Source organism: Quercus lobata, chromosome 9 (assembly GCF_001633185.2).
Source record: "Quercus lobata isolate SW786 chromosome 9, ValleyOak3.0 Primary Assembly, whole genome shotgun sequence".
Taxonomy (NCBI): domain Eukaryota; kingdom Viridiplantae; phylum Streptophyta; class Magnoliopsida; order Fagales; family Fagaceae; genus Quercus; species Quercus lobata.
The window spans coordinates 20795131-20811250 of NC_044912.1; the positions used below are offsets into that span (position 1 = coordinate 20795131).

The following is a 16120-nucleotide window of genomic DNA, read 5'->3' on the forward strand; positions in this document are numbered from 1 at the left end:
AATTACATGACTTTTAGTCCTAATCAAAATCTGAAAAATAATACTATAAAATTACACCCCGTTTTGCTAGTTACAAATGAGGAAAATGATGCTATGTTAGCTCAACTCGGTAGAGGAGGAGGAAATTGACATGGTAGCTTGGATTGATGACATAGCAAGTCGACTAGGGTGCCTAAGATTCATTGAATGCAACAAAGTCAAACTTCACATATATGGAAAGACATTCATATCCACCTATTACTGTTGGATCTTGCGATGCCAATCCCAACAATCAAAGGATAGCTGTGAGATTAGAATAACATATTATACATGATAGCATACCTAACATTATGGAGTAATGCAATCTCAAACAGTAATATAAATATGAAGAGATATGTATCGGAAAAAGTATGCTTAATAACCCTTACCATGCAATTCACTCATAGTTTCATATAGCTTGTTTACTGACTTAGGCATCAGAGTCCCCTTATTGACAAGCCTTGGCAAATCTCTATTGCTTCGCTTTGTTTTGCAATTGTTCTTGGATCGAGTGGAGTTGTTGATCAAATTGCTTCATCAGTTACAATCGAAGAAGCATAAATTACAAAGATAATTTACTAGTCTACAATCCAATATCCAAGTTTGGATTTAGGTTATGAAATGAGAAGGTGTTAGGAGTTCATTCCACTCGACTTGAAAGCCAATCTTCCAAATTGGAATGGCCATATCATGTGCATAAACATGCATTCTCCATATTATTGTCATATGAATAAACAATAATTATATAAAAAATAACTCCCAAGTTCATAGATGAAACCAAAATCATCACATCATGATGTCCACCATGAATGTCTTTTGCACATTATGATCATATTTCATCAGATTATAATATGGTCCTATCATGTATGTTCATTTAAAAAGTTGTACTTTATAGTATTTATAAGTAGGTATAAGTAGGTAAAAAATAAGGTCGTACAGTTATTTTCGAATTGAGAAAAAAGAAAAAGAAAAAAGTTTGGCATTCTTGCTTGAGTGAGGCACATGCTAACTTTCCACTTGAGTTATTGATTTGCTTAATCAAAAATGGAGTTCGCTGGAGCAAGATTTCCCATATTGCACTTCTTCAAATAGCTTTAAGACGTGACATTATCTTTACAAAATACCTAGTGCTACAAACCATTTTTCAAATTATATTGTTAGTGGATATTGCCAATTTAAATCTCACAATCTTGTCAAAAAAAAAAAAAAAAAAAAAAAACTCACAATGTGCAACATATACTTTTATGTGCTTGTTTGGCTTGAATTTTTTTTTTCCCATTTAACTTATTTGTTTATGTATGGTTTTCTAAAATATCATTTTTTTAGGTGAAATGTATTTTTATTCAACTTAATTTTTTAACATAATAAAGTAATAAAAATAAGTCCTACCAAACTAATGCTGCATCCAAACACATGAGCGTTAAAGAACTAGATTCAAGTTTATTGTGTGAAAGGAAAATATGTTACCTAACTTGCTCATGCACAAACCATCAATCATTAAATTCAAATTCAAAGACGCGTGTGAACTCTTCATTCATTATCTTCACCAACTGAGCAATTATTTGAAATACAGAAACATGGTAGAATCCATTATAAATGTGAGAAAATGAACATTATGTCAATATATTTCAAGAAGACCTAATAATTTTCCTTACTCATTACATTTTTTTTTTTTTGTTTTTTACCTTTTATTTTACAAATAAAAAAAAGGTGCTATATTTAAAAAAAGAAAAGAAAAAAAGAACGAAAGAATGAAAAGGTGCTGACTTCAATTCCAAAGTCCTGATTATGGAATGTGAGGCACGCATAAGTCTCTCACAGTCTCACCACACGCCAAGAAAGATGGCACAAACCCAAACCACCCTCCATCCCACCGCTGTCCCACGTGTCAACGTGCCTGTCCAACTCCACACGTGCGAGAAAATACTAACCGTAATTCACATTCGCACGAGCGAATCCACATGCTCGCCAAATTCGCTTATATCCTCCGCAGCATTTAAAAATTTTCCATTTTTAAAAAAGAAAATAAAAAAAAAACCAAATAATTATTTTAATTTAAAAAAACGTTTATAAAACAGGAAGAGCCTCATAAAAGCAAATCTACAAATATTTTACTCATTTTTTATTTTTCCCAATAAAATTTAGAGAGAGAGAGAGACAGTGAAAATGAAAGATAAAATTTAAAAAAGGAAAAAACTGTTAGTTAGAGAGAGAAACAAAGAAAGAAAGTTTTAGAGAGAGAGAGAGAGAGAGAGAGAGAAAATTTTTATTATTATTAGGCTAACATAAAAAGATTTTGATTCTCAAAGACTCATTTCAAAGAATTTTGCCTCAGATCACAGAGAGACAGAGAGAGAGAGAGAGAGAGAGGAAAAAAAAGTAGAGAGAGAGAAAAGTAGCGTAGTGAGAGATTCTATATATATAATATATATAAAAGTATTTTTATAAAAAAATTTATCATATATTTTTTTTCATTTTACGTGTTGTAGAATTTTTGTTATATATATATATATATAGCAGATCCTTTGTAATAATTATAACAGTATATATGTAAGTATAAGGAGCTCGTTTGGTTGCGTGGTCTGAAACCAGATAATTTGGGTTTACAGTTAAATTAAAGAGTGAGATTTTCTCTGCAATTACTTGGAGAAATTTAACAGAGAGAGATTATTGGGAATTTTGGATTTATCGGAGTTTGGGTTTCGATTGTGGCCGCCGATTGATCGTTGTGGCGGCGATGGCCGGGCGGAGAGAAAGGACGGTTGGGGAGCTGTGCAATGCGACGGAGTCGATTGGAAAGCCAGAGGCATGTAAACTTTTCAAAATTTTATAATTTAGGGTTTTGTTTTTTCTGGTTGTTATTAATTTGAATTTGTTTTGATTAATTGTGGTTTTTCAATTTTGAACTTAGCATTTTTTTTTCCTTTATTGAATTTTGTTGTTTGGGATTGATGTGATAAGGGGTTTATTTTGTGGTTTAGGGTTTGTTTGGTTGCGGATTAGGAATTAGGGTTTTTGGGTCATGAGGGTGTTTGGCTAAATTTGTTGTCTTCGTTACTGGTTCATGTTGCAATATGTGGGTTTGTCACTAAATTGATTTATATGGAAGGTGATGGTATTAGATTCAAATTTTTAGGTAATTTTGCCTTTTGGGTTTTTGTTGCTTTGATTACATGACGGTTGTTGTGGTTGCAACTTGTGAATTGGTTCGAGTTTTAGGTTTATGGAATTGGGCACTATTTTATTTTGGATTTTGGTGCTAGAAATTGATGTAGTTTGGGTGTTCTTTTTAGATAACACCAGTCTTGAGAGGGATTTATCGGATGCAAGGGCCTGTAGATGAGAAGGATCATGATAATATGTATATGGTGAGATAACAGGGTAATTTACATTCTGTTCCTTCTTTTTCTTTCAATAGGTTTTGTCATTTTCTTTATTGCAACATTTTAAAAAAGGTATTTTCGGTTTATGTAGTGTTTACAGGACAGGAGCAAATGAAAATGCTAGCTCACTTAGTGATTTATTTATTTATTTTTTATCGCTAATTGAGCATACTATTTAAAATTGTAATTAAAATTCAAGTAAACCTGAACTTACACTTATATGATGTGTTTATGGAAGGTTTTCTTCTTTGTCCATTTGGATACAGTGCGCATGTTGTGTTTTGTATTTTTGGAACTCATATCTCTTTGCTCTTTTTCTTTATATATTTTTTTCTTTGCACCATTTCTTCTCATTGTAACCAATGGCGTAATTATATTTATGTAATGTAATGTGCTTCACTCTGCTAGAGGTTTTTAATTTGATGATAACTTCCTTGTGCACATGTTGATGACTGCAACAGTTGAAGATGAATGCGATGATGTATATCTTAGGAGTTCAACATGTAGGTATGTTTCTATAGCCTCTAGGATTAGATACTACAGAGAATTGCTTCTTTTTGTAACATATTCTATGGTGCATCAGGAGTCAGGTGAAAATGGCATTGACTTCCATGTGCTATGTTACTAAATATTAACTTAGTTAAGATCTTGATGTTTATCCATGCGCTTATTCTGATGTATTTAACTTATGTGGTTGACTCCGATTAGTTTTGTTGAGGATCTATAGCCGACTTCAAAGTTTTAGAAGGGTGTTAGAATCAGAGTGTGAAAAATGTGTTCGTCTAGTGTGTGTGTGTGTTTTCCTTCTTTTTTTTTTTCCCATTCTTTTTTCCTTCATTAATGCTTTGGTTTTACCAGGTATCTTCTGAAGCTGAAACAAAGTTTGGGAATTGGTCCATGAGTAAGAAAGTTCATATGAGAGGCGAGTCTGGGACTTGTAACGTCTGCTCTGCTCCTTGTTCATCTTGTATGCATCTGAACCGATCTTTAATGGGGTCAAAAACTGAGGAGTTTTCTGATGAAAGTTGTCGTGTAAATGTGGCTAGCCAGTATTCTGTTAATGAGAGTGGTACTTTATATTCTCTTAAGAATAGAGCATCTGATAGCTTGCAGCACACCACCAGTGAAACAAGTAACCTACTCAGTGTTAATTCTAGTCATGATTCATTCTCTGAAAATGCTGATAGTAAGGCAACCTTAAGGTCGTCTGTTGTATCTAATGCTTTAGAAGATGTTGAGATGCTTCCAAATTTGACTTCTGGAGGTACTATTGCAGAGGATCAACTTTCTTCCAAACCACAGTTTGTTTTGGATCAGAGAGTCTCTTCAAATATGTATGAGGAAACTAAAGCAGTAGAAGGCCATGATGATAACATTTCATCTGTTAGTAGAGCCAACGATGCAAATGAAGCAGTCTGTAACCATAACAGGAATATAAACAATAGTACTGCTTCAATTAGTAGTTTAGGTCCAGAAGGATCTGGGAAGGCAACATATTTGAACAAGTCGGGCTCATCAGAGATTCCTCCTTCCAAAGATTTGGATGTTGGTAGTAGCCCACCAAAGGTGCGAAGAGGTAGACCTGTGGGTGGCATTTCTGAGGTTTCAATGAAAAAGTATCCAAAGTCAGAAGCAGAGACTGAAAAGGATAGTGGTGACCCACCAGATGAAGCTATGAAATCTTCAGACCAAGATGAGCATGATGATAAGTCCAATGAGATGGTTGAGTTAACTGACATGCAGGAACCTCCTCTGCAATCAGTTTCTGGGGATGAGAGTGATGAATCAGACATTGTGGAGCAAGATGTGAGTAATGATTCCTCCCCCCCCCCCCCCCCTTCTTTTCTTTTTTTCTTAATCCTAACATATGCATAACTGGTCATCTCTGATATTTTTAGTTTATGTTCTTTCGATTTGTCTGCAGTCTTTTCTTTGATGAATCCTGGGTGAGTAATGAGTTTTAGACTGGAACGCCAGATCAGTATCATGATATATGTGTGTTTCATTGATAACATATTGTTTAGCAAGAATATGGTTCATTTTTGGAGATTATTATTAAAAAAAAAAGTTAATTTTGGGAGAAAAGAAGGAAAATGGGCTTTGAAGAGATTTTTGGAATTTAAAGGTGATCTAGGAAGAAGCTTTTTAATGTGTTCTGTTGAAAGATCTATGAGAACATACATCTTGGTCATGCATAGAAGAGAGTAACTAATGCACCAATGGGGAAGAATGAGTTGATACAAGTTGAGGGAATGAAAAAAGATAGATGAAGACCTAAAATAGCATTAGTAGAAATAGTAAAAAATGAAATGTCAATTAAGAAGGTAATAGAGAGTATGACTTTGGATAGAATAAAACGGCGGAAAAGAATACACGTGGTTGACCTTGATTAGTCTATTGAGGATCTATAGCCGCCAACCCCAAAATTTTGGGGCCAAAACTTGGTGGCTGTATATTTGTGGTTCCATCATCTCCTTTGGTCTTTATCTCTGAATTTTTTTGATATATTGTAGTTTATCCTTTTTTTTTTTTGGTTTGGTGTGTGAGAATACAATGCAGTGGGCTTTGGTTGAGTTCATGAGGGAAACACCATTTATATGGAAATGTACATCCTAGCCAATGAGCTCTAACTGAAAGTTCACTTCCTCTTTTTATAATAATGAAATGAGGATGAGGGTGTGGTTTCAAGACTCATTAGGTGTACATGTAATTTACCAATAAAAAAAGGAAACGGGCATCCTAATTACGAAAATGAGTTGAAATAGAAATGGGAGTCATTTACATCATTCTGAAGAAAGGAAGGTATGTTCCTGGAGTTATGTTTACGTCCTGTACTTGGATCCCTAGATGGGTCTATTTCGTTCACATTTGTTTTTCAAGGGAAGTATGGCCTTGCATTATTTCTGATTTCTTGTTCTTCTAATTGCCTTTTTCTGTAGTAATGTTTTTTTTTTCCTCTCATAATGAAGATCCCCTCCTCCCTTTTTGATTTCTTCTCTTATTATTATCAAAATCTGTCTTATATGGATAATTAACCTATGCTGATTTCTTCTTTGATTGGAAACAGGTAAAAGTATGTGATATTTGTGGAGATGCAGGTCGGGAGGATTTGCTTGCTATATGTAGTAGGTGCAGTGATGGTGCAGAACACACGTAAGCATAAACAACCTTTCAACTGTATTAGTTGGTTGGCAGGTTTTGTTGGTTCTCTATGCTGTGTTGATCTTTAAGTTTGTGTTCAAGATGGTTCTTAACATTGTTGTTGCTATCAATCAGCTATTGCATGCGAGAAATGCTCCAAAAAGTCCCTGAAGGTGATTGGCTGTGTGAAGAATGCAAATTTGCTGAGGAATCCGAAAACCAGAAGCAAGGTAAGCTTGAATCTGGATACAGGCACTGTACATGTTCTCTTTGTGAACTTTACTCATATCATTGTGAAATGGAATTTGAAGGTTCAGAAGTTGAGGAAAAAAAAATGGACAAACTTGGTTCATGTACGCTTGTTTCTGGCAAGCGGTGTGCGGAAAATATAGAAGTGGCTCCAGCAAAAAGGCAGGCGCTTGAAACAGGTATTGGATCACCAAAGCCATCAAGCCCCAGCAGAATAGTTACTGGATCACCAAAGCCATTGAGTCCCAGCAGAATAGTTTCAGGATCACCAAAGCCATCAAGCCCCAGCAGAATAGTTACTGGATCACCAAAGCCATTGAGTCCCAGCAGAATAGTTTCAGGATCACCAAAGCCATCAAGTCCTAGCAAAATAGTTTCATTACCTCGGGATTCTTCATTCAAGAGCATAGAAAAAGGGAAACTGAAGTCAGCTCATCAAACATCTTTTGGCAATCATTCTGGTACTGATATTCCGGAAACTGCACGTTTTCCTGCCACCGGTCCACGGCCTCAAAAAGTAAAGGGTAAACAAATAGCTTATGTGATCTTCTTGTTTCTCTGGTGTTGTTATTTTTTTAATCTCTCTCTCTCTACTTGTCTGAAGCTGAGGGTTGCCCATTGTAATGCCCATCTTGACTTCTTGGGTTTAGTGTTTACTATTTTAAGCACCAGTTGATTGTTTTTCCACATACAGGTCCTTTGGTAAAGTCCAATTCATTCAACACCCTAAGTTCCAAACCAAAAGTTAAACTTGGAGATGAAGTCATTCCCCCAAAGCAGAAGGGCGCTAGAGACTATAATTCCCTTGATATGAAGGAGGGGCCAGCCAGAATGATGGGTAAATCTATGTCGTTTAGATCTGCAAATTCAGGACGTATGAATGCTACTGAATCAAAGGTTAAAATGCTTTCATCTAAATCTACCCATGTACAAGATGTAAAAGGATTGAAACAAGCAAAAGAACGTGGTACATTTGAAAGAAAACATTTATCTAAACTGGATCGCCCTCTGGTCAGTTCAACAACTAGTTCTACTGTTTCGACACCTAAGCTTGACCAAAAGCTCACATCTCGTGGTGAAACCAGTTTGCCTTCATATATTAGCAACAACCGAGATTCGAAGGTTGTTCAGTCTGATGGAAAATTAAGTTTGTCAAAAGTAACAAGCAGTCTAGGTCGTAAAGGTGTAGAAATTCCAGTTACTTCAGGTGTGGTCTTGTCTTCTTTAAGGAGTGACTCTGCTAACTCTATATTTGTTTCTTTTATGCTCCCTGTTCTGCTGCATTTTATTTTTATTTTTTTGTTTTTGGTGTTATTTTCTTCTTCTTTGTGGATCAAGTTAAGTTAAGATATTAACTTTGTGTTTGGGTAATGCAGGTGGGGCTTCATCTACTAGTGGAATATGTGGTTCTGCTGCTGAACAAAAGTTGAATCTGCTTAGCCCTAAGGATGAACCCTTGTCCACTTATCCTTTGAACACTGAGAGACCATCCAATAGTGCTGATGTTTCTGGGCAAGATGGGTTGCCTCGGTCTCAGGAAACAGCAAATCAGTATGAGAAAACAAGGGAGAGTTCCACTATTCGCTCAAGGCCTACTGCAATAAGTGCCTCAAAAAGTGTTTTCTGTCAAAAATGTAAAGATAGTGGGCATGCTACAGAGTTTTGCACAATTGGTACTCCGCAGGCTTCTGGTATTGATGTATCTGCCGTAAGAAGTTCTAGAGAGGAATCGCATGAAGGTAACAAGTTGAAAGCTGCAATTCAGGCTGCTTGGCTTAGAAGACCTGAAATTAACAGGAAGAAAAAAGTTTTTGATCAACCAGATGAGTTGTCCACATCAAGCACAGACATGAATAATGAACTAGCTTCCCAGGATCAGTTTTTGGTTTCAAATAAGCCAAAGAATATTATGTCTACTGAAGGAAGTCATGAAAGGCAAGCTGTTCTTGGGAGTTCTACCTCAGACTCTTGTAAAGATAGTGGGCATGCTACCGAGTTTTGCACAATTGGTACTCCACAGGCTTCTGGTATTGATGTATCTGCCGTAAGAAGTTCTAGAGAGGAATCGCATGAAGGTAACAAGTTGAAAGCTGCAATTCAGGCTGCTTTGCTTAGAAGACCTGAAATTAACAGGAAGAAAAAAGTTTTTGATCAACCAGATGAGTTGTCCACGTCAAGCACAGACATGAATAATGAACTAGCTTCCCAGGATCAGTTTTTGGTTTCAAATAAGCCAAAGAATATTATGTCTACTGAAGGAAGTCATGAAAGGCAAGCTGTTCTTGGGAGTTCTACCTCAGACTCTTGTAAAGATAGTGGGCATGCTACAGAGTTTTGCACAATTGGTACTCCACAGGCTTCTGGTATTGATGTATCTGCCGTAAGAAGTTCTAGAGAGGAATCGCATGAAGGTAACAAGTTGAAAGCTGCAATTCAGGCTGCTTTGCTTAGAAGACCTGAAATTAACAGGAAGAAAAAAGTTTTTGATCAACCAGATGAGTTGTCCACGTCAAGCACAGACATGAATAATGAGCTAGCTTCCCAGGATCAGTTTTTGGTTTCAAATAAGCCAAAGAATATTATGTCTACTGAAGGAAGTCATGAAAGGCAAGCTGTTCTTGGGAGTTCTACCTCAGACTCTTGCAAACATGCTGTTGTCAATAATTCAAAGCAGTCTACTTTGCCCCCCACTGGTGTTTTTTCTTCCAAAGTGGAGGACTCGGATTCCGCAATTATTTCTATTGGAAAGCATGCAAGAGAGTTGCCCAGTCATACATCCACAGCAATGTCTTCACTTTTGAAAACATCAGCCATTCCCGAATATGAATACATCTGGCAGTAAGATTCATTTACATTTCCATAAATTATTTCTGTCTGTTGGAGAGAGAACATTTCCTACACTCAAAACAGGCTTTTCATTTTCTTTGTCGTTCATCATATATTGCATTTTGAAAACAGTCTGCTAGATAAGACTTTGTGATTGCAGGGGGGGTTTTGAGGTGCATAAAGGTGGAAAACTTCTGGACTTATGTGGTGGAATTCAAGCCCATCTATCAACTTGTGCATCACCTAAAGTTCTTGAAGTGGTGAACAAGTTTCCCCACAAAGTTCCCCTGCATGAAGTACCTCGCATGAGCACATGGCCATCCCAGTTTATTGAAAATGGCGCTAAAGAAGATAATATTGCTCTATACTTCTTTGCCAAAGATGTTGAGAGGTAAGTAGTTGCATATATACCTTTCTTACAATTGAAAATTGTTTTTCTTGGTGTATATATTTGTTTGTTTCTTATTTTGATACAATATATTTTTCATGCTGTTTGTGATACAGTTATGAGAGAAACTACAAGAGCCTGTTGGATAGTATGATCAAACATGATTTAGCCCTTAAAGGAAATCTTGATGGTGTTGAACTTCTGATATTCCCATCCAACCAGCTTCCTGAGAAGTCCCAGCGTAAGGATTAACTGGAAATGTTATCTTAGGGGCATAGCATGTTGTAACAATTTTTTTTATAGGCTTTTGTGGTATGATACTTGATGTTTACACTAAGTTGAGGCTCAAGAATTGGGATGCTGATATTGCAATGCCTGCACCATGGGGCATGCTAACAAATATGGCTCCTGAACAATAGGAATTATATTAGTGGTGGCTCCAAAAATATTTTAATATTTTTTAGGGGGGTCATTTAGAAAATTAAATTAAACAAAATTTAATAAAAAGAAAACTTAAATATATTTAGTTATCAACCAAAAAAAAAAAAAAAAAAGAGTCGCAAATACATAAAATGTTACAATATCCTTCTATGAGTTTTCATATTTTGAAATCATCACATGATAATTCATTATCAATCGTTATTATCTATTGTCATGGCCATTTTATTTTATTGAGTTTGTATAACATTTTTATTTTTATGCAATTGTCACTATCTATTTGTCATTGTTTTTATAAAAATATTTTAAACTAGATGGCAAAACTCATCTCACTTGCATTGTACGAATTATTGACTAACACAACCACACACATCCATACATCAATAATACACTAAGTGTCTACTTAACTAATCAAATGCTTGAATCTCTCTTCTCTATTTAACTATCTTGATATCTCTAATTCTAAGAGTAAAGAGTGAGTGTTTGTTAGTTATGCGTATATGTATGATATGTGCATTATTATTATTTTTTTGTTACAAAGTAATTTGTGTGAATTGTGATGCGTATGTGTATGATATATGCATGTATAGTGTAAATATAATATAACTTAATATAATTTAATATTTAGGAAATATAGAGGGTTTGATACATGTATGTGTATTGTTATCATGTTATAATAATTTTTTATTATAAAGTTAGTGATTTGAAATATAGATATAGATAAGAGATATGGGGGGATATGCCTATATTCATATTTTTTTTTGTGTGGAAATATTGGTTTTTTATTTTTAATTGCTTTATAATTTAGCATCCTAATTTATATATTGAGAAAGACAGCAATATGCACACCAAAAGGTTTCTCATCAACCTTAAGCTTATAGGGATGACTTGCAAAAAGGAAAGTGGTAGGAGAAAATTACAATGTGAAAGATAGACCCTGACATAGGATTTAATATAAAAAGATCATTTACTAGAAATTTGAGATAGAAAAAATAGAAGAATGGGAAGAGGAGGAAAAAGAGGAATCTAGATGAAGCGCTTCAGTATATGAAAGATTGTACACATTCAATGACTAGGGCAGTACTTTCCTTTGGGGTTTGCCCCCTCCCCCTATATTAATGCAACATTATTATTTATAAAAAAAAGTGTATGAAAGCGCTCAAATATGAAATTCTCTCATTGTATTGGGCTAATAAATTTATAATTATTTGCTGCTGGGTGCTCCTGATTCTACTAGGACTTGGACTCTTAAATTAGAAACTGTAGAATTTATAATTTTTGACTGCTTATAAAAAAAAAATTTATAATTTTTGACTGGTAAGACTAAGCTAAAGGCCAAAAAGAGAAATAAGTCCATGTTGTTGGATAATGAAACCCGTCCCTGTGATGATGTATGCTTACAAGTAAACTTATCAATCTAAGCTTATTTTTTCTTGAGCCTCTTGTTGTTTGCACGTAGCATTCTTATATATATATATATATATTTTTTTTTTTTTTTTTCACTTGTGAGTTTATCTTTTGTTCTATACTTATGGAAGGTAATGTATGTGTAATCTACTCTAACAAAAGGTTGTACACTTGTTTTCTGACATTTTAGGCGTGTCTTAGATGTGTGAAGATGTATCCAATATGGTTATGGCGTCTTTCACTCAATGAGCCTTTCTCTAATTTTTATATGCACACTTTGTAAAGTTGCCAAGTATCTACTTAAAAAGCCTTATTTGACCAATTTGGTTTTGTCTACATTGTCCTTGTTTGCTTTTGGTGTCTGTGTAAGCTGTAGGCCATTATTCACAGCTGACTCGTGTCCTTTGCATTTTTTTTTTAATATTGGTGCTTTAAACTCAACCATATTACTTACTCTTTGTTTCTGCAGCCATTGGTCTTGGTTGCTCACAATTTTAACCAGTTTTATGTATGGCTAAGAGGCTTATACCACAGATTTGGGCTTTGATGGTTTATCGTTTAAATATTTTTTAGGTTTTCCTACCCTCTGTTCATCCAACTGATAATCATATGTAAGTGGAGCCTGCATATACACTTTGTTTGTTTTTACATTAATGTATTTTAAAGAATGAGTCATTTTCCAAAAGTTTTTTTTTTTGGAAAACTCACATTTTCCTATGTTTGGCAATAACTTTAAAATGAGATAGAGTTGCTTTTAGTAGTTTCCATTGAAAATTTGGAAAACTATCTTCACAAGAGGTTTTCCATATAAACAAATGGAGTGTTAATGTTTACTAAGATGTGGTTGTGACTTTTTGTTTTTGAAGTTTTAGACTTTTTCTTGGATGTTGGAGGGCCTCAAACACTGAGAAGTTTATGGTTGTGTACTGTTTGTCACATTCAAGCTGATTTATGGAAGTATGAATGAAATGCCATGCTAGGAAAGAGGATTTACTGTTACAATGTTATTTTGGTTTGAGCTTCAATAACTGTGATTCTGTGATGCACTTTTCCAAACAAACATTCTGTAAATATGCTGTTCTTCATTCTGTTTGAATTGAATTTCAATCAAGTTAAATATGTGCAATGCTTTAGCTTTATTACATTGGGGTCTATGGTGTGCCTCTTTCCTCTCTTTTTGTAACTGTGCTTCTCACTGTGCATTCATACATTGTTGCTTTCATTCTACGTACAATTGCACGTGCTGAAAATTGTTCTTTCATTGCCAGGTTGGAATATGTTGTTTTTTCTATGGGGTGTGTTCAGGGGAAAGAGGGTAAGTTGTATTGATTCATCAAAGAAGTTAAATATTCCCAGTTTGAATGTCTTGCCGCCGGACAAAGATATTCCCTCTGCTGTCATGACCTTGTCCGAGAATCTACGAGCACCAAAGCGTATTGATGAAGAATCAGCTGCATGTATCAGATCTGGCAACATGGTCCTAACATCCAATGTCCCTGATCAGATGCGTGTCACAGTATGTAGGGATAGTGATAACAACCTAACTTCTTTTGAACATACATGTTTGGGATACCAAGAAAGTTTGGAGCAGCAAGATGGGAGACGTGACTACAAATCCATTTCAAAGATAGGAACAAGCGGTGCACAATTGAGCCAAGAAATGAGACACAGCAGCCTTTCCTTGGTATGCTAACTTCCTACCACATTTATAGGGATATGAACTTCATATTCTCACGCATCCAAAAGAGATTAAGTATCTGTACGTTTGCGTTTCTTTCCTTTTTTTTTTTTTTTCCCAGCCGCATGTTTTGACTTTTCAGCAGTAAACAGTGCACCCGTGCACTGTTCATGGGTCTCACAAACTTCATTTTTCAGCAACTTTTTCATTAAAAATGAGTCCCATGGCACTATTTATATATTTAAAAATTATTTTGCTACAGTGTTTTCAGTTTCAATTTTCAGTTTCAGCAAAATAAGTTTTATCCAAATGGACCTTAACTCTTTCTATCTATTTCTCTCTCTCAGAGACACAAACACACATGTTCACACAGATAGAGAGCCACCAACATACACTTTGTTGTTCCTCTAAGTGATATTACCTTTTGAAGCTCAGCAAATTTGTCTAGTGTTTTTATTTTGTGAAGAGTAAATGGTTTGTGAAAAATTCTAATTTTTTTAGCCTTGAATTCAAATTTTTTGTGTTTTTCTGCAGTTGGTAGTTTTCTATACTAAAGTTGCATGCACCTTCTTGTCGAAAGTTAAGGCTCTAAGAATTTAAGCAATACCTATGTTTTTGGAAACAAATGACTGAAGAAAACAACCCATGTTATGCGGACACGCCTAGTATAATATTTTCTCTTAGGAAAGAGATCTTGGAATTTCTTGTGTTCCTTGTTTAAAATTTGTAGCTAATAAATGTTAATTTTTATCTTAATTTCAACAGTGAGATCTCCACTTAGTCATCCTCACCTGCCTTTATGATGCATGTTAATTTTCTCTCTTTATGCAGAAAGAACTGAGTCTTCCGGAGAGACTGGACGCAGAACTTAAAACGCCTCTTCAAGTGACTGGAAAGAGTGGCTCCAACAATGGTGGCAAGGCACAAATGCATTGGGATACTTCTTCCGACAGGGATGATAGGTCGTCTTTGAAAATTCTTCCTGTTGACAATAGAGAGATAGGTATCTTGGGGAGTGTTTTTGAGGATAAAATCCAGGATAGAATGAATGGAGTTCGGGATCAAGTTAAACTTCAGAGGGATTTCAAGGAAGGAGATGGGTTTATGGACAGAGAGATGGCTTTGGAGAAAGACGTAACCAATCACAGGAAACGTCCCTACTTGGATCTTTCAGAGAAAGCTCCCCAAACTTCTATTGGCACAAGTCAGAAAATACCTTGGAATGAGGTGAGTAACATTTTCATAGATGGAGAAAGTACTGGTAAGAGGCTAAAGACAGGTTTCAGTATAACATGTGGACATAGTGGTGGTTCTAGAGGTAGTAATTCTAGGAACGATAATTTCGCATCTCAAGTAGTTGATCCGGGTTCTTGTTCCTCTGTTGAGGAGAAGACATGTGATGAAGCTTGCGATGAGAAAGTTATTCCGGAGGACACAGGAAATTCTGAGAGGTACTTCTTTCCTCTAGGTTCACATAGAGCAAAGGATTTTGGAATAGGAGACAACACCATGCCATGGAAAAAGCATCCATTAGATGAAGACAATAAAATACATGACGTGTTTCCAAATCTTGAGCTCGCATTAGGGGCTGAGACAAAACCCGCAAACAAGGGAATGCTGCCTTTCTTAGGTGGGACAGTAGGCAAGAAAAATAACCAAGAAAAGGCGCCAGATAAGGTGATAGAGGTGGAGGATGACGGAGACTCTACATCCCTTTCCCTGTCTCTGTCATTCCCATTCCCAGACAAGGAGCAGACTGTAAAACCTGTTTCAAAAACAGAGCAGCTTCTTTCTGATAGACCCAATTTGAATACCCCACTGCTTCTCTTTGGCAGTGGCTTTGGGGACAAATAGAATTGCAGTTATGTTTCCGTTATGTAAATTAGCGTGGCCCCCCCCCCCCCCCCCCCCCCCACTTGGTTGTGATGAATTTGTACCGGATCGTTACACTGATATATCCCGTGGGGATCATAGGTGAACCCATCTTCCATATGTTCATACACCATACAGGATTTACTAATTCCTTTTTTCTTTTTTTAAGAAAAAAACAATTTAGTTTTTCTGGTTTTTTTTTTTTTTTTGGGTGCATAGTTACGGCTGTTTGTATATAAAGAGAATCAAAGCCGGCGAAATATCAGATGTCAGTAGGACTTTGCAGACCAATGTGTTCACCATATGTTTTCTTCTCTTTTCATTTTTCAATCTCTCTCTCTCTCACACACACACACACACACAAACGCTTATTCTGTTGCTTTAATTTGTCTGTGATGGGCAGTTAGTGAACCTAATTTGTTTTGTCATCCTGGTGGTAGGTTAGTTAACAGGTGATGTTTGATTTTGAATGTCTGCTGTTAAATATTTTTCTTTGTTGTTTATTTGTTAGGGGAGTATTGATACTGAATTGTAAATTCTCAGCAAAACCTACAAAAAAGCAATCTTGCTCAGGGGCAGCTCAACCAGGCCATTTAGGAAATGGCCTAAGGCCTTCAAATGAAGGTAAGGCCCCTAAAATAGAACATAAAGTCTCTCACTTAGGGGGCAAAAACCCCTCTTTTATTGGCTAATAGATTAATAAATACATATATAAAAGAG

The 16120-nt window shown here is 35.7% G+C and overlaps 1 protein-coding gene across 9 annotated transcripts; it reads left to right on the plus strand.

Annotated features, from left to right (window-relative positions):
- The first annotated feature begins 2497 nt into the window (after positions 1-2497).
- Positions 2498-15685, plus strand: LOC115960134. Of its 9 annotated transcripts, none has more exons than XM_031078864.1 (13): positions 2499-2824; positions 3312-3386; positions 4260-5207; positions 6469-6554; positions 6678-6772; positions 6854-7315; positions 7486-7998; positions 8168-8475; positions 8812-9629; positions 9778-10008; positions 10122-10246; positions 13119-13534; positions 14360-15685. In XM_031078864.1, the coding sequence occupies exons 1-13, from the start codon at positions 2756-2758 to the stop codon at positions 15380-15382; spliced, it is 5169 nt and encodes a 1722-aa protein (XP_030934724.1). In that variant the 5' UTR covers positions 2499-2755; the 3' UTR covers positions 15383-15685. The 9 variants fall into 9 exon arrangements, with proteins under 9 accessions (XP_030934714.1, XP_030934724.1, XP_030934716.1 ...); XM_031078856.1 differs by having other exon boundaries at positions 6854-6976; positions 7055-7315; positions 8168-9629; XM_031078861.1 differs by adding an exon at positions 3863-3908 and having other exon boundaries at positions 3322-3386; positions 8168-9629.
- The last annotated feature ends 435 nt before the right edge of the window (positions 15686-16120 follow it).